The sequence below is a fragment of the Gambusia affinis genome, linkage group LG05 (assembly GCF_019740435.1).
Source record: "Gambusia affinis linkage group LG05, SWU_Gaff_1.0, whole genome shotgun sequence".
NCBI lineage: Eukaryota > Metazoa > Chordata > Actinopteri > Cyprinodontiformes > Poeciliidae > Gambusia > Gambusia affinis.
The window spans coordinates 542,197-569,886 of record NC_057872.1 but is presented as its reverse complement, the minus strand read 5'-3'; the positions used below and the strand labels follow the sequence as shown (position 1 = coordinate 569,886).

General features: G+C 38.5%; 1 protein-coding gene across 1 annotated transcript; it reads right to left on the bottom strand.

The window, feature by feature from the left end:
* Window positions 1–30: 30 nt before the first annotated feature.
* LOC122830675 (aldehyde dehydrogenase, mitochondrial-like) lies at window positions 31–27,690 on the bottom strand. Its single transcript, XM_044116238.1, has 13 exons — window positions 27,449–27,690; window positions 18,291–18,395; window positions 17,656–17,796; window positions 17,279–17,358; window positions 15,797–15,908; window positions 11,948–12,076; window positions 11,473–11,586; window positions 7,190–7,292; window positions 6,821–7,005; window positions 4,972–5,136; window positions 3,429–3,586; window positions 2,454–2,568; window positions 31–538 (listed from the first exon to the last, which is right to left on the bottom strand). Exons 1-13 carry the CDS (start codon window positions 27,560–27,562, stop codon window positions 506–508), a joined length of 1,554 nt encoding a protein of 517 aa, XP_043972173.1. The 5' UTR covers window positions 27,563–27,690; the 3' UTR covers window positions 31–505.

Sequence of the window (27,690 nt, the reverse complement as noted above, 5' to 3'; positions counted from 1 at the left end):
TCACAACAAAGGATAACACAGCAAAAAATATTCATAAAGAACCCACTTTACTCAAATCCAACTGTTAAGTAATACACATTCATCAATCTGTGTCAGCTGGGCTTCTTGGTACAGTGCTGGTGGTGCTACTTGTTGCAGCTTTTGTAGGCAATCTGAAAATTACATACATCATCATGGGGAAGTTGCACTTCACTCAACTGCTTTTACAATAAACATTTACCAAGCAAAGAGAAGCATAGTATTATTCATTACCAAATCTAAATTACAGTTAGTTTCTCTGATCATAGGCTTCCTCATTTTATCACAACTCATCTGTTGTAATGCTTCCGTAATGAATTGTAAAGCTTAGCAACAGGATATGCATTTTTGCTAGAAAAAGATCCATTGTACAGTTTGTATTTCATTTCTGTGTAAATATTTATTAGAAAGCAGAATAATCCAAAGCAGTTCAAAAATCACAGTTGAACGTTTTCTCCCAGCATGCCTCAGGTTTTCAGGAAAATGTTTAAGAAGTCTTCTGTGGCACCTTGATTGTCACCTGAAACAAGCAGAACATTTCATCTTTCACTCATCCTGTAGCCTTTAAAACACCAACCCCTTGTTCTACACTTTGCTTCATGCAGAGGCTCCAAGACCTTCGGCTATTGAGGAAAAACCGACGGCTGGAGTTGTGAGCTGTGAAACCATTAGAACTGATTTTACCCAATCTTTATTGGCCAGGACTTATGTAAAGCCACAGCTCAACTATGAGCTCTACAAGTCATTTGAGTGCATGTCAAATGGTGCTCTATAAAATTAATGATATTTTTCTGGTCATACATTGCTTCAGTAAGGTTTAATGCATCCTTGTTTTATGGCATTTTAGTGGTGATCTACTGCTCCAGAAAGCAAGACTCAGGTTTGGTTTTCAGACTCTGTCGGTCTGTAAACATGAATTAAAAGGTTTGAAGGAATAATTTTTAGTAAGATCTTGTTTGTGGCAGATTATCATACCAAAGTCTAAACTCCTTGGCTTGATGATGTGGTAATTTCTGTGTAGGGGTTAGTCGGGATAGTTAGACTCAGGACAGTCCTATGACTAACAGAGAGATGGGCAGAACCAGTGCCAAGCAATGGTCAGTGGAGTTAAAGGAGCAGTATTATGTACACTGGCTAAAAAAAAGTTCCCACCAAAGAAAAAGGTCAGACAGTAATATTTTGTTGAACTACCTTTAGCTTTGATAACGGCACACACTAGCTGGAACATTGTTTTGATAAGCTTTTGCAATGTCAAGATTTATTTGTATCCAGTGTTGTATTCGTTTTTCACCAAGACCTTACATTGATGATGGTAGAGTCTGACCTCTCCAGCACATCCCAAAGATTGTGTGGCCAAACAAAATGATGTCTCACACTCCCTGAACCACTTTTTCAATCCAACTTGTTGAATCCTGGCATCTTGATGCATTGTCATCTTGGAATATCACCATGCCATCAAGGAAGAAGACATCCATTGATGGAATAATCTGGCCATTCAGTGTATTCAGAGAGCCATCTGAACTCAGCCTGTGAACACATACTGTTGCTGTTACATGACTAACTACAGCAACCCAAGACCACAGCACTCCCCCCACAGGCTTGTACATTGGCCAGTAGGCATGATGGGTAATCACTTCACCTGCCTCTCTGCTTACCCAGGTGCACCCATCACTCTGGAACAAGGTAAATCTGGAGCAACTGAAAAGGTCATGTGGTTTGATCCAGAGTTTAATCTTTATGACGATCGGTCCCCACTGTCCTTCCAGTTTTTAATCATGTGTTGGACCGTTCTTACCCTAATTTTAGTAGTTTTTGTAATCTCCTTAAAACCGATTGACATCATTTCCATGACCATGGGATGCGTCTTTCAACATTTTACTTTTTGTTTTGATAAAAGTATTTAGTTCCATTTGAAATCACATCCACGACCCTGCTGGACCTGAGTTTACCTTTCAGAAAGAATCACTGATTGTGATGTTATAAAGTCGAATGTTTAGTCAGGTTCATGTGAACATTTAGTTTCACTTTCCTTTGAAACTCCTCCTCAAGTAGATTCCATGTTTGTTTATGTTCTTGACTTGTTTAATCATCAAAAATATATCAGTGTGGTTATTAATATTTTCTTAGTGACTATATCCTGTATAATCAGTTTTTATTGGTACTCTAAGAATGAAGAAAAGAATGAAAAGAATGACCCTTCAGACCAAGAGATTTTTTTTCTATTAATAAGAATAAGAGTTTTATGTCTCAGATAGCTGATAAATTGCTACAGTTAATGGTTCACCATTTATAAGTCTATAAATTCTCTACCTGTTGCTTCATTTCTAAGACTCCTCCCCTCCACATCCTGTCTGCTCCAACCTCTGCCAGGCCAATTCAGACTTGATGCTCTCATTGTTAGCTTTCAGGATGTGAGGTGCATGTTGGGTAATTACCGTTTTAACTTCTGTGTAGGCTTCCAGTCCATACTCTCCCAACTCTCTGCCATTACCTGAGGCTTTGTAGCCTCCAAATGGAGCCTGGGAAGCAAACACGTTGTAACAGTTTATCCTGCAGAGAAAGAGGCAAAACAAAAGTCATTTTAGATGCATATTATACACACAGCCATTTTACAGTGTATTTTTTGTTTGCCAAAATATATTAGCATATACCAGTACATTCAGACTGAGCTCTGGACTTTGACTGGGCTATTGAAATTGATTTGTTTGGCATCAAAGACTTGCTGTGTTTGCTGTCATTGTTCTGTTGATGACCAAGTTCACCTGGGTGGTGTTTTATAGTTAATCTCTGAACCTATAAATGGACTATCATCTCAAACTGAATGCCAACACAAACTATTTGTCTACATTTAATACGGTTTCCCTTTCATGTCACATCACTAAAGATTAAAACATAAATGAGATTTTACATGAACACCTGCTTTGCACTGTAATAACAGAATCATTAAGAAAAACCTGATGAAATAGTGCTGGACAAAATTATGTTGCCTGTAACTTAATATTTTGTTGATCAACCTTTGGAGGTAATCCCTGGAATCAAAGGATTTCTGTAACCGTCAATGAGATTTCTGTACCTCAGTACAATTTTTTTTCTAAATATAGTTCACACTATCTGATTGGCAACAACTTCATGTCCCCCACCAAGCAAATTAATAATTTAAGGTTGGCTTAGATCCGGGGGGCCCAAAGTTGGTCCTGGAGGCCCGGCATCCTGCATCTTTTAGTCTCTCCCTGGTTTTAAAGCACCTGGATCCAATGATGGCTCATTAGAAGGCTTAAGAAGAACAATGACATGCTGAGAAGGTTGTTACTACTACCAGGGAGAGAACTAACAGATGCAGGATCCCGGCCCTCGTGGACCGACTCTGGGCACCCCTAGTGTAGATAAATCTTCAGAAAAGGCCCACATACCAGACTGTGCCAGCCCGGAGCCCACTGGACACATAGTTCGCTTTGTCAATGTCAGTTGTGAAAACTGAAGCTGCAAGTCCATATTTGGTGTCGTTGGCTCTGGTTATAACCTCCTCCAGTGTTTTAAATTTAAATATCTGCATCACTGGACCAAATATCTAGAAAAGAAACAACAAAAACAAAACAGAAAAATAGACAGAAATGTTCACCCAGGCCAAAGTCAATCATAACATAGTTTCAATGAGCTGTGTGGGTGTGGATGGATGATGCTTAATATTGTGTGTGTGTGTGTGTGTGTGGGGGGGGGATAAACATTGGTTAATGTTGACCCAGTTTTAATTAGTGGACTGGTACAGATATGTTGGCTAATACAGAGTTTGATGCAGAAACATCATGCATTCCTAGTTCCCTAAATCAATGAAGAAAAGTGGCTCTCATCACAGGTGGTGTAGAGATTAACAGAGTAGGGACACACAAAGAGGATGTGATTATATCCAAGTGGAGGTGGAGACCAGACAAAGCCCACACCTCCACCTCACAGCGCAGTGGAAGGAGCATGTGGCCAGTCATGTTTGATCTGCTCTAGTTAACCGACACTATTTCTTAGAGGAGTATAATGGAAATATTGACTGTTTGTTAATCAGTAAAGGAGCTAATGCTTGTAGCATAAATTAGAAGCTACAAGTTCTCAATTCAGTACTATTAAATCTAGAATTCTTAAATTTGAAGATCTGGTGGAATTTAAAATTGCTCAAATTATGTTTAAGGCATCTAATAAACTGTTACCTGAGCTCATACAAAGCATAATTTTTAAAGGAGGAAATAAATTAAGGGGTTACTAAAACTTAAGGTATACACACAACAGGAAAGAGCTTTTGTATTTCAATTCATGGTGTAAAATTATGGAACAAGTAAAATGAGGAGTTAAAACAAAGTCAAAATTTAATGTAATTTAAAAGGAAATATAAGAACTTCATTTTCAAAAGATATAGAAATATGGGTGAGAGATAGCTCTAAACCTAAAGTATATCTAAATCTAAAGTATATGTAAATTGAGGCTAACACATGAGTGTGTGGGTATGGATGTATGTACTTGGACATATGTAAACCCAGATAAAACATAGGTTTTTTTACCCAGATAAAAAAAAAAAAACGTGTTTTTTTCCCATTTTATTTTTTTAATTTATTTTAATAATGAGGGTCCATCTGAAAATATTGTACGAGTTTACGGGGCAGGAGCTCATAAATTTCTTACTTCTTATTGTGGTACAAAGAATATGTGTCTTTTGCATTCCTTGTTCATGTGTGTTAAGTTATCATGTTTGAAATAAATAAATAAATGCTCCTCCTTTTAAAGGAGGCAGAACTGATGAAAGAGGGTGGAGTAACACTTTAACCCCTAGTGGCAGGGCTTGAAAATATAACCGTTTGCCTGCATCTCTTCATGTCTAAGCAGACCATGGAGATCTCAGAAAACATATAAGCCTGGAGGAAAAACCCAAAGCATAGTACACCGTCTATACAACCATCCACACCATTCTACCTCCTCCCTGGCAATGATCATGTTGTCCTGGACATCTCCAAACACCGTAGGCTGGATGAAGTAGCCTCTGTCTGCTGCCACTCCTCCTCCACACATCAGCTTGGCACCTTCTCTCTTCCCACTGCTGATGTAGCCCAGAATCTTGTTGAACTGCTCCTGATCTACCTGGAAACATCACAGAAGGAACAGAATCTCAAGTTCATCCTAAAGTCAGTGAACTTCAAAAGACCCTGAATGTACCAGAAAAGGTCACCATGACCTTGGTGAACATTTTGGGGAAAACCCGGTCTGATCTGGAAAGATGGCATCCATTCCACTTTGGATGCAGCAGCTCTTTTCTAGGAAACTGGTTAAACAATGCCAATTCCGGTACCAGACCAAGAAAGAGTCCCAGTTTAACTCACCTCTCTACGGCTTCTGAATATGTTAATAGTTACAGTTCAGGTTTAACATTGAATCCCTAGTTTTCCTAATTCTGGTTGCAACTCAGTGCATCCTCAATGACATGCATATTCTATCACTGAGGGTGATAGCCTAAGGATAGCCTTTAGCACCATTTTAGACTCAGTTGGCTTTACTCAAAGAAGTCCGACTCACTCTTTTCATCATGCTCAATGCGATATGTTGGCACAAAGCAGGGGCGCCACCAGGAATCTTGGGCCTCGTGACAAAACATTTAATTGGGCCCCCTACTCAGCTGCTGTTACAAATTTTTAGCTTACTGAATTGTCTCTCCATATGAATAACAGTCATAGGCAAGATGCAAAATATACATGAAGCAATCCAGACTTATCAAAAAATACTAGGTAGTTGCATTTTATTCAGCTGCAGTACAGAACTATAATCAAAAAATGTTTTCTCCATATTTGTTACACCTGGCACCATACCGTGTCAGTTTGTTTATGAGACAGATAATCTGTGAAAACAATCAATCTCTTCCACCTGCTCCCTGAGCATTTCTTTAGCTATTGCTAGCTAAAGTAATGCAACGTTCCAACCACAACAACCAATCAGAACCAGTAGGAGGGTCTTAGCGCTGTCAATCAACCTAATTCCCTCACTGCTAAATGTCCAAAACAACATTTTGCAATGTTAACAATGTTAATATTAATATTGTTAATGTTAAAAATATTTTGTAACAATGTGAGAAACAACATATCATTACAAGAAAATGTTTATCTGCTGTCATTGGTAGCTACACTAGGAATTGTCAGAACTTATAGTTTGGCTCGGGGGCCCTCTTGCTGCTATGATCATCAGCACCTCTAACAGCATTTCAACATGAATTTAGTGAAATTTAGGAGGGGGAGCAGTTTAATTGGCCAACCTAAAAAGCAATCAGTGATAATTGTGGTTTACTGAAATATATTTGTGAACAAACAGAGCCCAAACTCAAAGATTAAACTCAGCATCAGATTTTAGCTATAAAAAAAATCTAAATATGAAGATTGTTCTTTGAACTTTTACAAAATAAATTTGCCAGCTCCTTAAAATCATAAATTTAAATTTTAAGCAATTTAAAATCTTTTAACTTATCTATGCTGAAACCATTAAGTCAAATCAAATTTAGCAGCATTGATATTCTGCAAGTCAATGACTTGATGCAACCTGCTGTGTTTCCTCAGACACAAACTGTTTAAACTCATTTGAATATAAACTGAGCTTAGTGCACAGAGTAACATTAAGCTCAGTTACTTAGTGTAACTGAGCTTACATTAAGTAACTGTAAGCTCAGTTACAGTTGTGTGTGACTGAACTGAAACAACTTTGTAAAGTGCCTGGAGACGACATTTGTTGTGAAATGTGGCAATATAAATAAAGTGAATTGAATTGTGAGAGTTTGTGTTACCTGAGGGCCCTGCTCAGTCTTGAAGTCAAACGGGTCTCCCACCACTCTTTTTTCAGCACGTGCCACACTGCGCTCCACAAACTCATCGTAGACATCCGATTGGACGAAAACTCGAGAGCCAGCACAGCAACACTGGCCTTGATTGAAAAACAGGCCAACGTGGGACTGCTCCACAGCATTTTCCACTAAAAAATTATTCAAAAAGATTAGGCAGCAACTTTAATGTGATCATAACAGGCCGTCAGAAAAAATATTCTGCAAAAAACAAAACGGTGAATATGTCTGAATTTAGCACAGAATGGTTTAAAAAGATAATTGTGTGGACAAACTAACAACTGAAGTAAAACCCAGAGGAAAATGAATACATACAGTTGGCATCAGACAGAATGATATTTGGACTCTTTCCTCCCAGTTCTAATGTGACTTTCTTCAGGTTACTGCTGCCTGCTGCCTGCTGGATCAGATGACCCACCTGACAGAAAAATCAGTTTGGAGATGAAACTAAATTATGCAAGAATTCATTAAATGAAAAAAAAATTACTTGCAACATGTGAGCCCATTAAAGCCTTCTCCTGAAATAAATCATAGCTGATAGGTACAAAACCTTCTTACAGAAACTGATTCGAGTTGATTCTTGTTAGAGGCAGAATAAGACTGACCTCAAATACCTTCACTGAAAATCGGTGGCAATATTCTCAGTTTCCCAAATGAATTCAAGTATGACAGCTTGAATTTATAGGCTTACTCGCCACTCTGCCTCTGCATGGATGTCCATGTGTGTGTTCAGATACATGCTGAAAATATGAAAGTACAACTCACCTATGACCCATTCACTGGGATTTTGTAGAAAGTGAAAGACAAACAGAACTCCACCCATTGACCGGAGTCATTTCATCTTGGGCCATTAGGACCAGCTGTGTGACTAGTTTAGGGTGAAATCTCTTATCCAAATATAGACACTTACACAGCATACAGATTTATTTAAACACACTGGAACGTGTTGGATCAATCCATGCTTTCAGTGTTGAGGAGGTGATTTATAGAGCTTTTAAAAGGGACATATCATGAGAATTCTCTTGCCATTTATTATGTTTTGTCTATGATGTCACCACATTTGCTGTGGAATTGCTAAACGGGGTCATTGACTTCCAGCTAATCGGTTTTGTGAATCTGCCATGTTTTTCCCTTGCAGTGATTTTATAGTCCAACTTCAGCTATGCATAAGTTGCAAGTAGCCAAGTCAAACTGTTCGGTTCTAGGGTGTGTTAAACAACAGGATTCCTTACGTCGCCTCCAGCATCAGAGCCTCTTCAAAGTGTCTGGTTAAGATGGATTTTTCTTGGAAACATCCCCACATCCTTGGGGAAAGTCTGTTTTTTTAGCACTTATGGACAAGTGCTTTGGCAACCTACACCAATATAAGAGGAATTACCCAAAAGACTTTGTCTGATTGAGGCATCAGTTCCTCCCGTCTACTGAAACAACGAATGTAGCAAAGCAGTAAACTCTTAAAGCTAAAATGACAAAGATTATTTTAGACATTAATTTTGTATGTTGTTAATGACACCCTGGCCGTTGGTTTGATAGTAGTATTGAGCCTTCTCACAGCGCTGTGTGCTAGCTTTAGCTGCCTCCTGCAGGTTCGTCATCTTCATTCTGTTGCTCTAAGTCAGACTCTGCCTTCAACATGTATGGATGCTGGATGGTTATTGACATCTTTAATAAGCTTTGATAGCAGAAATATGATTATCTACGTCCAGAGAAACTTTTTATCCCAAACTACAAAATGGTTGAATGTGCTGGAGTGTGTCCAATCTTAATTGCTCAATCCCCCAACTTCTTAAAACTATCAATGACTTTAGTTATATTTCCGGTTATAAACTTAACGAATCTAAATCCGCCATCCTATTTTTAAAACAGGCTGAAAGAAATAACCCTCCAATTCATACAACATTTCAGGTGGCAAAAGAGAGCCTTACTTACTTAGGCATAAAGATTACTCCAAACATAGATGACCTGGTTCGGGCAAATTACACGCCGGTGGTTAATTCAATAATGGAATCGCTTGATAGATTGTCTACCTTACCTATATCTATGATTGGCCGTATAAATATTCTCAAAATGAACGTTCTTCCTAAATTCTTATATCTTTTCCAGGCTATCCCCCTTAATCCTCCTGACGGTTTTTTTGCGAAAATTCAAACCTTCCTAAATAACTTCATTTGGAACAACAGACGAGCCCGATTACGGTTATCCTTACTATATCTTCCATATGACAGAGGAGGGCTGGGTGTGCCAAATTTCAAGTGGTATTATTGGGCTGCTCAGCTCTCTAGTGCTTCTTGCTGGTTTTCAGCAACTGATATGTCGTGGGTAAAAATAGAAAATATAAATTCCACTCCTTTATCCCTAAATTCATATCTATACTCAAGGAAACGCAAAGACTTATTAAAAAATACTTCCAACCCATTTGTTAAAAATACTATCCGAGTATGGTATGATGTACATAAATTCAAAAATGAAACACCAACATTATCCCAATTCTCCCCGATCTGATGCAATATGTCATTTGAACCAGGTAGGAAAGACATGGGCTTTAAAACATGGTTTGCTAAAGGTTTATGCAAAGTCTCAGATTTATTTGATAATGGGATTATGATGAGGTTTGAAGATTTGAAACAAAAATTTGACATTCCAACTAAACATTTTTTTAAGTTTCTGCAAATAAGAAGTTTTGTCTTGGGTACTCAAAGTCTCTAACATTGCCTAATCTTACTTCTATAGAAGAACTGGCAACAAATGACCATTTGAAGAAGGGCCTAATATCCTGCTTTTATAACATCATCACAGACAGACATCCTCAGAGCACAAACGACTGGCCTGGTGTGAAGACTTGAAATGTAATATATCAGTAGAGGAATGGCAGAGGGCCTGTCTAAAGGCACAGACACAATCTATTAATACTCAGTTTAAGTTAATCCAATACAAATGTTTGATGAGAACATATGTTACTCCAACATTACTAAATAAATTTAATTCCAACATCCCGGATACATGTGTGGAGATAAAGGGAATTTGATTCACTGCCTTTGGGAATGTCCTTAGATTCAGAAATTTTGGAAGGAGGTTTTGGATAAACTTTCACTTATCATTGGTATTGATCTCAATCTGTGTCCTGGGTTGTGTGTCTTAGGAATTTTCCCCACTCAAACTCAAATAAGCAAAGTCGATCAAAAGTCCATAATTTATTGTTTGGTGCAGGCCAAATATAGTATAGCCAGGTCCTGGAAATCTGTAACCAGACCCCAGCTAAAAACTTGGATGTCTACATTATCAAGCTCTCTTGCCTTGGAGAAACTCACCTTTATGATTAAAGGTAAATACTATGTGTTCCAAAAGATATGGGAAAAGTTTTTGCTATTCTTGGAAAATTTAAATACTCATAATGAGGATTGACTGATTGTTCTCTAGCTAATTTTGATTATGTATTCATTCTTATAGTGGCTGTAAGTATGTTATATTCATGTTAATTCCAAATGTACTCACTTGCTCAAAAATGTATGAAACTTAAACACTGACGTCGGGATGCATAGAACCAGGGAGGACGATGCCTTCACCTCATACCCAGCCTGTGGACTGTGATTAAATCTCTTGGACTAAGTCTCAACATACTCCCCTGAGATATCAATCTTAAAATATTTTGTCTCACTGTAATCATCTAATGCTGGTCACCTTGAATGTTTAAATTGTTAATGTGTTTTCTTTTTTTTTTTTTTTTTTTTTATTTTGTTAGGTGTTTTGTGCACTTGTGAGTTATTTGTCTGTATGTCTCTTTGAATTGTAAAAGACAATAAACAGATTTTTGAAAAAGAAAAAGAATGTGCTGGAGTGGAACGTTCTGCGGCCTGGAGCGGGGCAGGGCGTGAAATGTCTTATTTACATTAAAAATTTAAAATAAAAAAAAACGCAGCAAAGCGAGATGATCTAAAACATCTCAGAGCATGGAGTAAATGAGGATGTGTGGCAATACAATAACCAGGAATTCAGTCCGAAGCATTGACGTTCTACTTTATATGGACCATAAGTGAATGATTTACGTAAAATGTGAAAAGGAAGGATTTCAAAGCATGACATTTCCACTTTAATTTGGTTACCCCAGCATTGTGTCCTGATTTATGATTGCATATACTTGTTCCAACGTTACCCGTTTTACTAATACTGTATATAAACAGTCAGTAAACCTGGGTTGATCTACCAACTCAATCAGCTTCATCATGCCACCAATGAAAATATTCAATGCTGTAGGTTAGTGAGGTCAGATACTACAAAGAAAACCTAGATATGCTGGGCTGGTGTCACAGAGCAGGGGCCTTTGGTGTAATTCTATGGACAAGCTTAAGTAGAAGAAACAAAATAATCTAAAAAAAAAGTGCAAATACAGAAGCAAGGCATGGAGAGTAAATTAAGATTTAGCCCATGCATAAGCAGCAGCCATTATGTGGAGGTCTCCTCACTGAGGAAAGTCTGTCTAGAAACAGAACAGTTCAAGTCGGCTGCCAGATGTGAACTTCTCTACCTACAGCTGTGCACCTGAGGATAGGACCGGACTTTCCTTAGCTCCAGATGTGAACAGAACCTTCTGACAGATGTACCTCTGTGGACCCAGTAAAGGCCACCTTGTCAACATCCATGTGGTTGGCAATGGCTGCACCAGCTGTTGGTCCCATTCCAGGCAAGATATTGACCACGCCTTCAGGAAATCCAACCTGAACACAAATCCAAATAACCACTTGCATTTTTATTTTCAGCACAGAAGAGAAAAAAAGTCTTGGTCTTCGGTAGGTCTGCATGGTTCCACGTTCCCATGTTCTTTCCTCTCCTAATTTGTGCTTCCTAAACTCTAACTTTTAGCGTTTTGGGCAATGTCATTTCTACATTGGTGTAAGACTGTCTGACCGACTAAATATTACATTAGTATTGAAAATGCAAGTTTAAAACTCTTGGAATATATTAGCCAACAAATATTGCACTCCAAATAGTCCTTTGTGATATTAATATTGTGATGACACCATTCTTTAGGTTGTGTTCAGGCAGAAGTGACTATAAAAACAATAAAAAGTGGAATACCTCTTTAATAAGACTGGCCACATAGAGGGCTGTGAGTGGCGTTTGCTCAGCTACTTTCATCACGACAGTATTACCAGTTGCTAAGGCTGGCCCAAGTTTCCAGGCCTGCATCACCAGAGGGAAGTTCCACTGCAGCAAAGAAGAAAAATACAGAGTGCATAACAGTATTGTTACCTTTTGTCTCATGCCAGAACTTCACTGCTGTTAACTCAATGCTGCAATCATAAGAGTTTTTGCAGACAGCACCAAATTACCTTACTGACATTCTTATTGGTACCTTTACAGCTCAATGATACAAATGGAAAATGACTCTATTAAGTACATTTCTGTCAACAGTTCATTTAGTTATGGGTTAAAAATGAACAAGGACTAAATAATACAAATGTATTAAATAATTGGAAAAGACTCAGTACTGACAATTTCAGTGGACCTCTAAATAAGAAACTGGTCAGATACATTGTTCAGGGGTGATTTTAATAGAAATTAAAGTTCTCAGGGTTCTTTCTATGTACTGGGATCTTCAGTTCAGTTTTTTATTAGGATACAAGTCAGGTGCTTTACTCTGCCATTCTAACAGTTTTTCTCTGAAACCATTGCAGAGTTTTCTTGACTATGCGCTTTGAACAAGTCTTTTCTGAGTCTTATCAAGAATGTCCTGGAAAATTTCTCTATCCATCCTTATTTCGGTCACAAGACGTTTTCCAGTTCCATCTCCTGAAAACAACCCACATCGTCTTGCTCCATCATATAAACTTAATTTTTGACATGGAATCTATAGGATATTGAAACATTCTACCTCCAAATATCTCGTGCCCAAAGACACACACAACGTTCGGTTGTTAGAACAGCTGTACCATGTACAGAGGCTACAGCCCTCAAAGTAGCTGCCACAGAAAGGATTCTGGGTCGCAGGCCATCTTAGGCCCTTCTTTCTCCAACATTTTTCCTGTTTGATTCATGTTCAATAGAGGCCATAGTGCCAAACATAAGTCGTGTTCTTTCCACTTGTTTGTTCAAAGTGTCAACAGGGTAGTGAAATATACATAATATTGGCAAATATTGGTGATTAGTCATAACATTAATATTGGCCCAAATTTTCATATTGGTGCATCCCTAGTTTTAAGCACACATAAATAAATTATATTAAACATACATACAAGTCACCCAGAGGAGACGGATTACCAGCTGAATGGTATAAAATATTTAGGAGATCTATAAAACCTTTGCTGTTAAAGTGTTTTAATCATGTGCTTAAAGGAGGGGAAACTCCACCATCCTGGAAACAAGCAATAATATCCATTATACCAAAACCAGGAAAGGATCAAAGTGAGTGTAGCTCATATCGGCCCATTTCGATCTTGAACATTGATTAAAAAATATTCACTTCAATAATTGTCAGTAGACTAGAAAATATTATCCCCGAACTGATTGATACAGACCAGACAGGATTTATCAACAATACATGAACACAGGATAATGTGAGGCGAGCGTTACACCTGTTCCACATTATGAGCAGAAATCATTTGAAATCTTTAGCAATCAGTTTCAATGCTGAAAAAGCCTTTGATTCTGTACGATGGGATTACTTATATTTGGTTCTGCAGCAATTTGGTTTTAATAATACAATGATAAATTGTTTAAAATCATTATATAGTTCACCAGAAGCCCAGATCAAAATAAATGGAGGCCTTTCAGGCACAATTCCTCTGGAACGAGGCTGCAGGCAAGGATGTCCTCTGAGTCCAATCCTCTTTGCACTTTTTATAGAACCACTTGCTCAAAAGATCAGGGAAGACCCAGAAATGAAGGGAATCATATCTAAGGGAAGAGAATACAGATTATGTCCTGGTGACCTTATCTGACCCAGATGCCAGTCTGTCCAACCTCATGTCCTGCCTCCACCAGTTTGGACTTCATTCAGGTTATAAATTAAATATTGGAAAAACTCAGACCCTGTGCTTTAACTATTGACCCCGAGATGAAATAAGTAACCAGTTCAAATTTAATTGGAAAACAAGAACCATGAAATATTTAGGTGTTAATATTACTAAAAATGTAAACAAAATATACAAAGCTAATTCTGGTACTATGACTAATAAAGTTAAAAATAACCTGGACAAATGGGCTCCCCTGATGCTCCATTTGTACAACCGAACAGAAATCATAAAAATGATCATTTTACCTCAATGTTGTTCCTTTTTCAATCTTTACCAATAGAAATTCCTACCAAGCAGTTTAACGAGTGGAACCGGATCATTTCCAGGTTTATATGGCAGAATAAGAAACCAAGGGTACGTTATAAAACGTTACAGTTACCAAGAGATAAAGGAGGAATGTCACTCCCATGTTTGGAAAATTATTACAGAGCAGCACAACTTCAATTTGAGGTTTACTGGTGTGAAGAGGGAAAATGGAAAGAACTAGAATTAAGTCAAATTGACAAACACCTCAAGACTAAATATGCAGATGAGTTGTGTGTTGCCACAAAAGTCCCTCTCAATATCAGGTTTAGAGAGTTTTCCACTTTTAGAAAGGAAAACTAGGTTATTAAGATGGATGAACACGATAGGGACTTTGTACCAGCACAACTTGACTCAAAATTCAATCAACTAACCAGAAAAGGCTTGACATCAAACTGCAGGATTTCTTCTGGTACTGATCTGGAAAGTTTCCAACAACTGCAGGAAAAATTTGACCTTGACAAACGAGACTTTTTCAGATACTTGCAGCTCAGGCATCACTTTAATAAGAACATTAAAATGTTGGAAAAAAAATGATCAGGACCTAATTAATATCTTTATTGATGCTTATAAAGGTAAATCTTATAAGAAGAGGCTGTCCAGACTGTATGTGTGCTTAGAAAATAATAAAAAAACATCTACATTATATATTAAAAACACATGGGAAAGAGAGGCTAAAATAACGCTGACAGAGGACGAGTGGCTCAACATTTGCCAAACAAACTCCACCACCACTAACTCAGGACACTGGAGGGAACATTCATGGAAGAATATTGTTAGGGTTTTTTATAATCTCAAAAGGACTTTTTCTCAGACAGCAGATCTGAATCTGGACATTGTTGGAGACGATGTAACAATGTGATGGCTGCCCATTGATTCATTCCTTCTGGCTGACGGTAGCCAAAGAGATAAGAAGCAATTCTTGGTTTCGAAATAGAGTACAATTTTAAAATTATATACCCAAGTAATTTACCAAATGAACTCAACACTCAAGATAAGCACCTTCTGAAAATAATACTGATAGCAGGAAAGAAATCAATAACAAGAAGGAGGCTCAGTGGGAGCCCAGCGACGTTGTGTGACTGGTCAGCCACTGTTGAAGAAATACATGAAATGGAAATACTGACCTTCTCTATTAGACTCCAGGAAAACAAAATCCAAAAATATTGGTTGAAATGGTTAATATATAGGAATTTGAAAGTAAATTGAGTGTTAAATTCATTATTCTGGGTGCTGTATGGTTTGGCAGGACTTGGTAATTCTGCAAAGAAACTCTCACCTGTTTGACTCTTCATGGAAATCTACATACATTGTAACCTGTTGACCTAAAATCTGTCTGTTTCAATTTTAATTTTTTGTGATGTATTGCTGCCTCCTCACCCCCTTGGTGACTCTCTGTTCCGATTGCTATTCATGTACTTGTGACTTTCTTTTTTTTTTTCTCTTTCTCTCTGTTTTTGTGTTGGTGTTGTTTTGCCATGTATAAAAATTTCACCAAAAATAACGTGTGTGTGTATATATATATATATATATATATATATATATATATATATATATATATATATATATATATATATACTAAAAAAAAAAAAAACCCAAACATACATACAGGTATTATCTGTCCACAGACTCCAACAGGTTCATGTCTGGTGTAGGTGAAGTAATCTCCATCAACAGGGATGGTCTTCCCCTCCCACTTGTCTGCCCAACCTGCATAGTACCTAAACACAGCAAACACTCCATTGCAGTATCTACCACATAGTGCAACATAGATTTCAGCAGTTTTCTTTTTGTTTTAATCAGATGTCAGCTGTGAAAGTAAAATTTGCACAAACAATCAAACTGTCAGCTTTCAGCTTATGTACTATGAAATCCTTCATTTAACACACTACACAGAACAATGATGCTTCAAATGGATTTTTCACAAACAGACATGTCCAAACTTCAGCAGAGATTTTGTTTGATGACTGTCTACATGCTCTGTGACACAGTCTGCTAGACTTTTGACTAAAAAACTTTAAGGCCTACATGGAACACACGTCTGCGCCCGACAGCCTTCTCAGTGAAATCACAAGTGGAATTGGATATAGACTCTTGTTACAAAGACAAGAAGACTTAAAGGAGCAGTATTATGCATTTTCCTGGCACATTGTGCTATAAAATGGCTCTATCAGGTAACTATGTTAGCTTCAGCTGTTAAAAGAAATGCTGCATATATCAACTCTAACATAAACAACTTTTACTTTGTAATTTAACACCTTGAATTTGGGCCTCCGTCTCTTTAAAATCTCCTGCTCTTTCTGAAACCTGGCCTTCAGGACGTCATCACAACATGGCTCCTCTATGAACCGCACTGAAAAGTAGCTGGTATGAGATCAGCAGACACACAGTTCCTCTAGGAGACTGCTGTGGAAATTTCTGTTATCAAGGAATAAGAGTCTGTTTCAATAATTAGAGAAAGATCAATCGTTGTGTTAATGTTTCTTTATTTAAAGGCAAAAAAGTGTTCAAAGATCCGTCTCACTGAACACAGTCAGCAGAAGAGCCCTGAACAACACATGATTATATAGTTACAGCAAAACAAAGGCAAACCCAAAGTCTGAACTTATCTCCATGAGGTTTTGTCCTCATGCAGCTGTCGCTCACCTCATTGGAAGGAAAGATTCTTTAGTTAGACTTTTCATTTGAAACAATCAATTCCTGCCATTCCCGATTTCCAACAGAAACTTCTAGTTCTTCTTTATCAGTAACTCATAGCTGCAGGGTCTCTCACACTTACACAGTATCAATAAAAAGCATAAAACATACATAACACTATGAATCCAAACTTGGGTACAGTTAAAATAAAATAAAGAAATAAAGTTAAAATGAAATTTTCTATTACACAACTGACTGACTGAAGTCAGTTGTGTAACTGACTTCAGTTGTGCAGCTTTCCCCAGCTCTGCCTCACAGAGCTGGGGAAAGCTGCTCTGTGAGGCAGAAGCTCTGATGGTTACAATTACAATGAAACCAAAGCAGCTTTAAAATGACCAGTCTTAAAAATAAATACATTTTAAGAAAAACATCACATTGTTTGGGGGATTCTTACCTGAGACATTTCACAACCAAAGGTAAATCAGCCATGTAGGCGATGACATACGGCTTCCCGTTGTCCAAGGTCTCCAGTTCCTGAGACAAGAACATAGTTTCACATAGTTTTGTTGAGTAGAAGTTTACTATCTAAAAGCTTTATTACAATGTAAGTAACTGGTTGGCAACAATTTAACAGAACAACAAATTCAATCTATGAGACTGAGCTTGTTTGCTGTAGACCCTTATGCTAATTTCATACATATTCAAAATCTAAATTAATGAAAAGAAATGTAAGCATGTCATCTACTGTACTGGACTACTAAAAGTAAGAACGTCGCCAGACATTCGTTCAAAAGCTGTTTGACTCTGTTGTAACATTACATGTGAACTCACAGCGAGGTAGGCAGAATCTCTTTCAATAGCGTCGGCCAATTTGTAAAGAAGCCTGCCCCGATCAGACGCATCCATACGGCGCCAAGGTGAGCCCAGCCTAAAGGCGTTACATGCGGCCTTCACTGCCTTATCCACATCTGCCTGAAAAAGGAGAAGCAGTTCATTTTTTAACCACAAGGCTTGAGGTACTGTTTCACAATAAAATACAGAAGACAAAAAACTGTTTGTGCAGTGACAATTTCTGCTTTCTGCCAGGAAACACAGCAGGATTACAAGAACCCCAGAAAACTTTATCTAAAGGTCTTCCCCTGATCTGAAACCAAGTCGCTAAGGCAACAGATCCTGCAGCCTTGGCGGATCTGAGGCTTTTGGGATAGATGGTTTGTTCAGAAAGTTCTGGGTCCTCTCCCAGTTGGACATGCTTGGAAAACCTTCAAACGGGGCATCCTGAAATATAACTACTGAGCTACTACTGTAGCTCCTCATCCCATCTCTGAGGCCGAGTCCAGTCACCCTGCAGAGGAAGCTCTGACTTAATGTTTTCTGTATTTTTAACAGTATCTAATTAAAAAGGAGGACAAATGAAAAGCAAACCTTGTAACTCATGCAAAGTGCATCTCCTTCCTGTCATTTACCTTATCAGCCTCTGCAACCTGGCAGATGATTTCTCCAGTGGATGGATTGATCGTAGGAAAAGTTTTCCCACTCACAGCTTCCTGCCATTCGTTGTTAATAAACAGCTGAAACACAAAACACCATTTAGAGAGAATTCAACTTACCGGTAATTCTCTGATAATATTTCAATAAATACAAAATGACTAAATAGTCTGCAAAAACAAGAAAATTAAAGCTTTCACATCTTCCATAGGAATGGTTTTCTCAAAAATTACTTGATTACATATCCTGTTGGTCAATGTTCTTTTGTGTAGTAATCTGCAGGTCACTGCGTCCATCATCTCAAATGAACACATTTTAATTTTTTTCCCTTGATGAGCATAGTGTAGATTTGTAGAATCAGTGTGCGTGACGCCCCACGCATATCAACACACAAAGGGACCTGGCCCGAGTCGCCACTTCTAGCTTCTGTAAGATAAATGTGGCTAAGCTAGCTAAAAACGAATAACCAGAGTTTTAAGCCCATCGCAGTTCTAAGAGCGGTGGAGTGAACCCCTCCTTAGATTTTTATCTTGTGCATGGTTCTGGTGGGGACGTCGGTTTAACAGATTGTGATTTAGCGAACTGAAAAGCGGACGGATCACCCGCTGCCTGATCATGACATCTACCGCGCTTCTCCTGAACCCCGCGCTAAGACCCTGTCATTATTTAGTATAATTTTTCAAAAGCGGATTAGATTCGTTGTTTTTATGGGCCACGGGAATTCTGCATGACGACATGTATTTGTGTGTGTAACCGGATCCTTTCTGCATTGTGCTGGTTTTCAGTGATCAGGCCGTGACACGGTTTGTCTTTTAATAGATGATTTCTCGATTTATTCTGATGAGAATAACATACAGAAAAACAACCGTGTTATAGGCTCCCCGCTCCAAGTCCTCTCCCGCAGGACAACATAACAAAAGAGGAGGGCCTAAGGGACGCAAACATTTTAAAGACAATACCATAGAAGAAGAAATAAAAAGAAGGGGCTACCGTTCTTATATGATTACACGGTCACGGTCAAAACAATGACAGATTTTCAGTCAGGTAGAGAACAATAAAAATAACCAAACAAAGACATTTTGTGTAATTATAACAAAAGAGAAATACAACCAGATTACATGTGGTTTAGGCACATGATTCGCGTTAGCAGATTTGCTGGGTATGGACGGCATGATGAAGTGGCTGTATCTATATTAAAATAATATATTCTAGACACTTTTTATGAAAAATCTGTACTTTCTTAGGCACTTTTCAGATGGTCGGTAGTTGGGAATTTTCCATAAGAAAAGAAATCTAAAAAAACAATCTCTATTTTCTGTCGGCAAAATAAAAAAAGACTACTAAAGATAGCCATAAATGATTGTTTTTATCTGATGCAGTAGCCTAATTGACATCTAAGAGGGAAGTTTAAATGAAATGCATAAAAAATAAACATTTTGGTGCAAATCAAAACTTATCTAAAATGAGATATTTTAAAAAAACAAACAATAAATCCTTATTTCCTACCACCAAAATCAAGGAAGCTATTAAAGATTGCCAAAATGGATGACTTTATATTATTCAGCAGCCTAATTTATCTGTAGTAGAGAAGGTTAATTTAAATCTGATAAAAAATACAAATTTGGGGAGTGGTCAAAAAAATACTAAATTTTTGAATTTTTTTTCTGTCGATGAAATTAGCTTTGGCAGCATTTACTTTTGTGACCTAATAAATCTTTATTAAACAGTCCCGGACCCCTACAAAACATTGAGCTTGTTAAGATCACATAGTCAGCTGGGAATAATAGTTTTTGGGGCTTGATTTCAACATATATTTTTAAATATGGTATCCCAAAAATGCCATGCTGCCGTTAGTGGCCAATATTGAAATTTGTATTATTTTCATTTCTTATAGAATCTTCATTTTAAAAGTAAGCTTTTTATACGGTGCATTTTCATGTTTTGCAATATGATTTATATATATTTAAAGAATATCATTACATATAAGTGTCAATTGATCACGTTTAAACAAGATAACCATCACGTTTTAACAAGATAGTTCTAGCGTGATACTTATCTTAGACGAAATACGTATCTTGTTTAAACGTGATAGTGCTAGACAAAGGATTTTTCCTGCATTTTAGCAATGAGCTTCTGTACAAATCAAACCAAAATTAATACTGTTCCATCTGAGGACAGTCGGAAATAAAAGCCACTTATGTTTTTCAGTTGAATGTGTTTGGCTCATTTGTCTACACTGGACCACATATATACAAGCATGAGCAGAAGCACACGCCTAATAGGATTAAAGATAAAAAAGTGTGCAACACCCCCGACCCCAAATGAAGGATTGTGGCTTTACTGATGAACAGTGAGGTTTATTGGAAATAAACCCTGTTTCACTGTAATAGCTGTATGCACAAACACACACAAAAAGGACAGAGGAAACTACAAAAACACACTCTTACAACCAGAATGTTTCAACTATAAATAATGTTCACCTCTAAATATATCGACTCTAATTCAAAACTACGCCCTAGTCTTTATACACAATAAATTCACAATTTCAATCTATCAAAATTAGATCCATCCTTATTTACAAAAAAACATACCTTGTGCCTGAGGGTTTTTTACATAATGACTTCAGTCAAGATAAATCACAGAGGGTATTGTGACACAGCGGTAAAGCACAACCCACATTATGGAGGCCTTCATTCTCAAAGCCTCCATAATAATGACACTTTTAATGCAAAGTTGCTCTAAAAGTTGCAGTGAAAGTCCATTAAAAGTGCCAGCTTTGCATTAAAGTGACATTATTTTCAAAATACTGCGAAGGTGGCACTTTTAATGCAGCTTTGTATTAAAAGTGTCATTTACCGAATGAGACTTTATGACTACAGTTATAAACATTCATAAAGACTCCTTCATGTTCATGACAGATGTTATGTCATGTTTATATGTCAAGTCAGTCTGACACAGCCGTTAAATAAAGTGTTACTGATAGCTCTATCCATCTACCTACCTGACCAAAGTGCTTCACAATAATTACAACATCATAGATATTTTATATCTATGATGTTGTAATCATATATGTGTATATATATTTATTTATTTATGTGGCATTCGGTAAATATACAAAACACAAGTGACAGACAGACACTGTAATTTGCTCTCTTAGTAAAATAAACTAATCTTGTTTTAAACAAAAGTTTTCTCCGGGTGCTCCGGTTTCTCTACAAACATGATACTACATAGGATAGCTAGCTATAAATAGATAGGTCTATCAATAGTTAGGATTATTATAAATTCTCATAATTCTCACATGGTACACATGTGAGAATTATTTGATCACAAGATGCAAGGAACATTGAACACATGAACAAAATACTGGACCACATGTGGAAAATGTGACCCACATGTGATTTTCATGGTATTTTTTTGTAATGCCATACAAAAATCTATCTATCGTTTTTGTAGGAAAACTGGAGCACCCAGAGAAAACCTATTGTTAAAATGACTTACAATTTCTTAAAGTTACTAATACCCTATATGCTACGATTTGCGGTTTTAGCATTTCGAGTGCAAAGGCAACAGTATGTTAGTAATGGCTGCTCTGTTCTCTGCAGGACAATTAATCATTCAGGCATCCTCAAACACTCCAACAACGGTATCGAACTTCATAAAACCTTCAAAGGTCAGGCCTCATATGTCTGACGTAACTAGCAGACAATCTTACAAAGATGTTATGTAAACTATAAGTGAAAGCTGCTCTTTTCAAGAGAAAAGCAAAGAGTGGTTTGAAGAGCGAGCCATCCATCCATCCATCCATCCATCCAGCCATCCAGCCATCCATGGGCTCCGTCTCACAGGGGATTCCGCCAGATGTTCCCATCAGACCCTCACAACACAACACAAGCCGATCAACAAGTCTGATCGGCTTCCTCCCCCATCAGCGGAAACAACTCACCACCAGGTAGTGGTCAGTGGACAGCTCCGCACCACTCTTCACCCAAGTGTCCAAGACATGCAGCCGCAGATCCAATGAAACGATGACAAAGTCGATCATCGAACTGCGGCCTAGGGTGTCCTGGTGCCAAGTGCACATATGGACACCCTTATGCTTGAACATGGTGTTCATTACTGACAATCTATGACAAGAACAGAAGTTTAACAGAACACCACTCGAGTTCAGATCGTGGGGAGTCGTTCCTTCCAACCACACCCCTCCAGGCCTCACTGTCATTGCCCACGTGAGCGTTGAAGTCCCCCAGCAGAACAAGGGAGTTCCCAGGAGGAGCACTCTCCAGTACCCCCTCTAGGGACTCCAAGAAGGGTGGGTAATCTGAACTGTTGTTCGGCCCATAAGCACAAACAACAGTCAAAACCCGTCCCCCCACCTATAGGCGGAGGGAGGCTACCCTCTTATTCACCGGGGTAAACCCCAATGTACAGGCGGCGAGATGGGGGGCAACAAGTATGCCCACTCCTGCCCGTCGCCTCTCACCGTGGGCAACTCCACAGTGGAAGTATTTGGGATACAGGTAGTAAAAGGTCCATCCATCCATCCATCCATCCATTTTCTTCTTCTTTTTGGGTCGTGGGGGCGGCAGCCTGAGTAGGGAGGCCCAGACTTCACTCTCCTCAGCCACTTGGGTCAGCTCCTCCAGGAGAATCCCATTGCATTCCTTGGTCAGCTGGAAGTTCTTCATTTGGGCCTGGGAATGAATGGGAGTTTTACACCTGTGTATTTGAAATCATCATGGAGGTACACACAGTTGGCGTCCAGCGAGGGAAGTCTGGCAGGCATGTTATTGCGAACTTTCTGACGACTCAGTAAAGGTCTGCAAACATTGCTGGTTTTTGCACCACGTTTTTCAGCAGAATACACAGTTTTTCCCACACAGGTCTTGCAGCTACTTTCCCCTGGTCCTTCTGCTGGCAGACTCTTCCAAACTTCATGATAAACAGGCTGTTTTTGTTTCTCAAGGTGGGTTATTTTACCGTTTTCACCTCCACACACTCTTTCCAATTCAATTAAGGAAAGCATGTCTTTCCTTTCAATTTCACGAAGTTCCTTTTTCTCCTGCTGTTTTCGCTGTATCTGGGAATCCCAAGAATCAGTCAGAGACTTGGTAGCTGCAGCTTTTTTCTCTTTCTCCAGTTTCTCACGGTTTTGTGCTGCAGCTTCCCGAAGTTTCCTTTCTTTCAATAACCTTTCCTCCATAAAAGCCCTTTTGTTTGCTTCTTTCCTCTGAATCATTGACAGTTGGTCGTACACTATTTTTTTATGTATTTCACGACACATGTCCTTATCAGGAATGTCGCAGTCACTGTCTTGGTCTATAACCGATTCATACTGAACATCTTTTCCTCTGTCAGTCACATTGTCCCGTGTCTTTACTTTCTGTTGGGGCTCCTTCTTCTGTCTGCTTTCCTCAGCTCGATATCCAGGAAGCACCCCTTGCCTTTCAATCCTGCCCATGTCACTCTTCTGTTTCTGTTTACGTTCATATGTGGTAGCCAATTTATCTGCCAGAGGGTTTTGCTTCTGACTTTTCACCCGTTGATCTATTTCATTTAACATTTTATTACACTTCTCCTTAGCCATACTGTTACAAAGTTGTTTTTTTAAACGGGCATCATCTGCAGCTTCTTTCTTCAAAATATCCTCTAAGCTGTCATCCATCTTCTTTTGCTCTTCTGTGTTTGCCTCAGTCTCGTCCTGTCTAAAAAATTTCTGGTCTTTCAATTTCTTCTCTCTTCTCATCTCAACTTCCTCAATTTGATGCAATCTATCTGACTCCATAATGGCAGCCATTTGTTGCCTTTCAATTTCAATCTTTTTCTTCTTCTTCTGTTTATCTCTCATTTGAGCATCCCATGTGTTGGTCAGAGATTTTTTCGAATTGGCTCTCTTTTCTCTTTCCTGTTCTTCTCTTAACTTCTGGCCTAAATGCTGCTTAGCTCTCTCTTTGAAACGCTGTTCCTCCAAAAGAGCAAAGTTGGCAGCTTCTTTCTTTTTTATAGTATCCAGGTTGTCATAAACAATCTTCTTACAATCCTCGAGAGATGGGACCTTTTGAGGAAGCCTCATCTCATTTTTGTTTTGAACTGTTTTGGACTGAATGCCATCATTTTGGTCCCCAATGCTTTGTTCAGTCTTATCCTGGGTGCTGAGTTTCGGCTGCTTTTCCTTATTCTGCTTCTTCTTCTTGGTTTCCTCCAATCGTCGCAACCTTTCGGACTCCATCAACGAATAAGATCCTTGCTTTTTGACCTTGTCCATTACTATCTTCTTCTGTCGTTTAAATTCAACTTGTTCATCCCATGCATTAGTCAAAGACTTTAGCATTTCAACTTTCTTTTCTCTCTCCTGTTTGTCCACCAACCTTTGGGCAAACTCCTGCTTAACCATTTCTTTTTGTAACTTATATCTTCTGACTGATTGCCTTCACTATCATTCTTATTTTCATAGGCCATCTTCTTACAACTATCTTGAAATCTTTCCTTTCCAAGAACTTTTTTCTCCCTTTCTTGATGTCCGTTTTCTGACTGAGTGCTATTACTAATGCTCTTACATTTTTGCCTTTCCTTCACAATCTCTTCCTTTGGATTTTCAGTCACCTTTATAGCGATTTTCTGTTCTTTTTCAGATGACAAAGACTTTTCAAACCATTTGACATGTTTGTGTTTGGGAGCTTTTTCTTTCTTTGTCTCAATTGGAGGTAATTTCATAAGTTCCCGTATTTGAGCCTCTTCCATTGCCTTCTTCTGTCTCTCTCTCAAAATTTCCACATCCCGTTCGTAAACAGTTTGGTTTTTAGGTCTCAGTTTCTTTTCTTGTGCTTTCCTAATTATTGCCTCATCTTTTTCTTTTATCTCCTGTTTGAATCTATATTCATTGTCCAGAGCAATCATTTTCTCTATATCATACATTTCTTCCATGCCTGAAGAGAGACTTGATCTGTATCCTGAGCTTCCACTAACATCGAAGTTTGTTGTGACGCAATTTTCCTGTTTCTCATCTGATTTGTCACTTTCTGTCTCTTCTGCTTTTCTTTAGGTTTGTGTCTCAGCACTCTTTCTCTCATTTTCCTTTCTGCTTCTACTTCTTTCATTTTCCTTTGCAAAAAACTGATTGAAAATCGATTTATTTACTGCATATTTATGTCTGTTAAGGTTGAGATGGAACTGAACATAAAAGCAGCTCTTTAGTTATTACGCCGCGATAACTCAGAAATATAGTTTGGATGTACAGTATTTATATTTCTTTCCTACTTACGGAAGGTTTCTGTTTATATCATAGGTTTGTGGTGCCTTTGTATCCTAAAGAAAGATATAAAACTTCAGATATTTCACAACGAGATATTAACATTCATGGAAAAACCTTACATAACCTTATATTAAATCAGAAAGTACGGCGGCCACCGTAAGAAAGACTTACAGTATTCAATTATGCCGCACAACTGATCAGTACAGTTTTGCGAGGTAACGCAAAAGAAAAAAAAATCTCCATGTCCCCTAGGGGGCTCCGTAGCAAAGAGCTGAGAGAGATGGAGGAAAACAGAATTATTTATTCCCGACGCTCTCTTCCAAGTGACCTGCACAAGTTTTGACTCTCCACTGAAGACTCCATCAACAGTCTTCATGCTTTTTTTCACGTGGTTTCGTATGTTTTTCTCCCACAAATTCAGCCTAATACAGAAAAATTATCAGAAACAACTGATGGTGAAGCAGGTAATGAGCTTGTTCTACCAAGTTCCATTGAACAAGTGGGTAGTTTAAGTATTTCCAATTTATTAGTAATGTTCTTTGACATGTTGTGTTGTACCTTTCACGTTCATGTGCAAATTATTCATTACAACATGTGAATAATTAGTAATTGTAATTCGTATAACTAGAAAATTTCTGAAGAAATTTAAACGGGGCCTGCCAGGGCGCGCCCGTCGGTCTGGACCCGGAGTTCCGACGCCAAAAGTCGGCGTGGACGCCACAGGAAGCCGCAGCGCGATCGACTGCATGAGGAGACAGTGCTGTGGATAAACCAGTCAAATAAATCAGTGGTCCCCAACAACCTGGCCGCGGACCGGTACCGCTACGTGGACCAATTGGGACCGGGCCGCTATGTATTGAGTCTGGTGGAGCTTTTATGTTGAAAATCCTAAACCGGATGCTCTCGGGTTACGTCTGATCCATCCTATAACGCGCCCCCCCCCCCCCCTCCCCCCTTTATTTTCGTTTGTTGCGTTTTGATCAGGAAACGACACAGCCACCTAATTCTTTTACAAAAGTCTGCGGTGAGGACCCCGTTTGACTGTCACTAGTAAATCTTAATGCAATCTGTTGGTGACAGTGCGGTTGTATTGCAGGATCTTACATTATCCAAAAACAAACTCTAGGCTAGAAGTGTTAAGCAACTCACATTACAGAGATTTGAGAGTCACTTCCAATGTTTTTCTGATTAGTGCTGGTTACAAAAAGCAGAAACTTTTCACTTATGTTTACATTGCGGTTGTTGATGAGTTGGAATTAATTTATTCTGGTGAACCTGAATGTGAATGGGGTTGTCTTGTTACTCATTGTTCTGGTTTTGCTCCAATGTGGTGTTTTCGAAGCGAACTCAACGCTGCTCTGTAGAAACTTGCTTTGAAACATATCTTTCACCTGCAACATTAAACATATTTGCTTCAAATGGAAATTATAGTAAAGTTTTGCAAACGGTTTTGTCACACAATTAGCATTTTTTCAACAGGCATCAACACCTACAATTTAGAAACATCTGCGGTGAGCATAGATTTCAACCAGTTAATTTAGCCACCAGTTAATCTATAACACCTGTAAGCAGTTCCTGAAGAGTCGTGCGCACAGCTACTCCTCTACTTAACTTTACCTGCAGTAGACGTTTCCACAAACAACCGGGTTGGAATTTGAACTTCTGACCTCTTATCTACCCTCTACATGTTTTTACAGAAATATTTGCTTAAGTCAAATCGGAAACATTGCCGTCTCCTGCCGCAATATTAACTCCTTTCTGCACAAACTATCCAGACTGTGGTTCAGTCCAGTTTGGAGCCACGCAATATTTTTGCAGTTTGTAGTTTGTTTGTTTTGTTTTTTTGGTTGTTTTTTTTTTCAGTCCAGCAGCTGCTAACTTTACCTTGTTGAAATGGACCTCAGGCTGAGCGCTCGGAACCGGAACAGCGGTCCCATAGAAGCAGATTGAGGGTCGGATTAGGCTAGTAATACCCCGGGAAAGCACGGTACGGAGCATGACGAGTCTTCCTGCCAGAATCAATCCACGGAGAATGCGGATCAGACTAAGATATGTTTGCAGCAAACAGAAAGGGGCGCGTCGCACGACAGACCTAAACCATATTTGGAAACAGGATGGTACATTCC

Excerpts from the sequence above, each read along its gene's own strand:
- LOC122830675 (XM_044116238.1), bottom strand. The coding sequence starts at position 27,562 with ATGCTCCGTACCGTGCTTTCCCGGGGTATTACTAGCCTAATCCGACCC. Across the intron at positions 2,569-3,428 it reads CTCCGGGCTGGCACAGTCTG|GATAAACTGTTACAACGTGT; the intron begins GTATGTGGGCCT and ends CTTTCTCTGCAG. Across the intron at positions 539-2,453 it reads CCTACACAGAAGTTAAAACG|GTGACAATCAAGGTGCCACA; the intron begins GTAATTACCCAA and ends TGCTTGTTTCAG.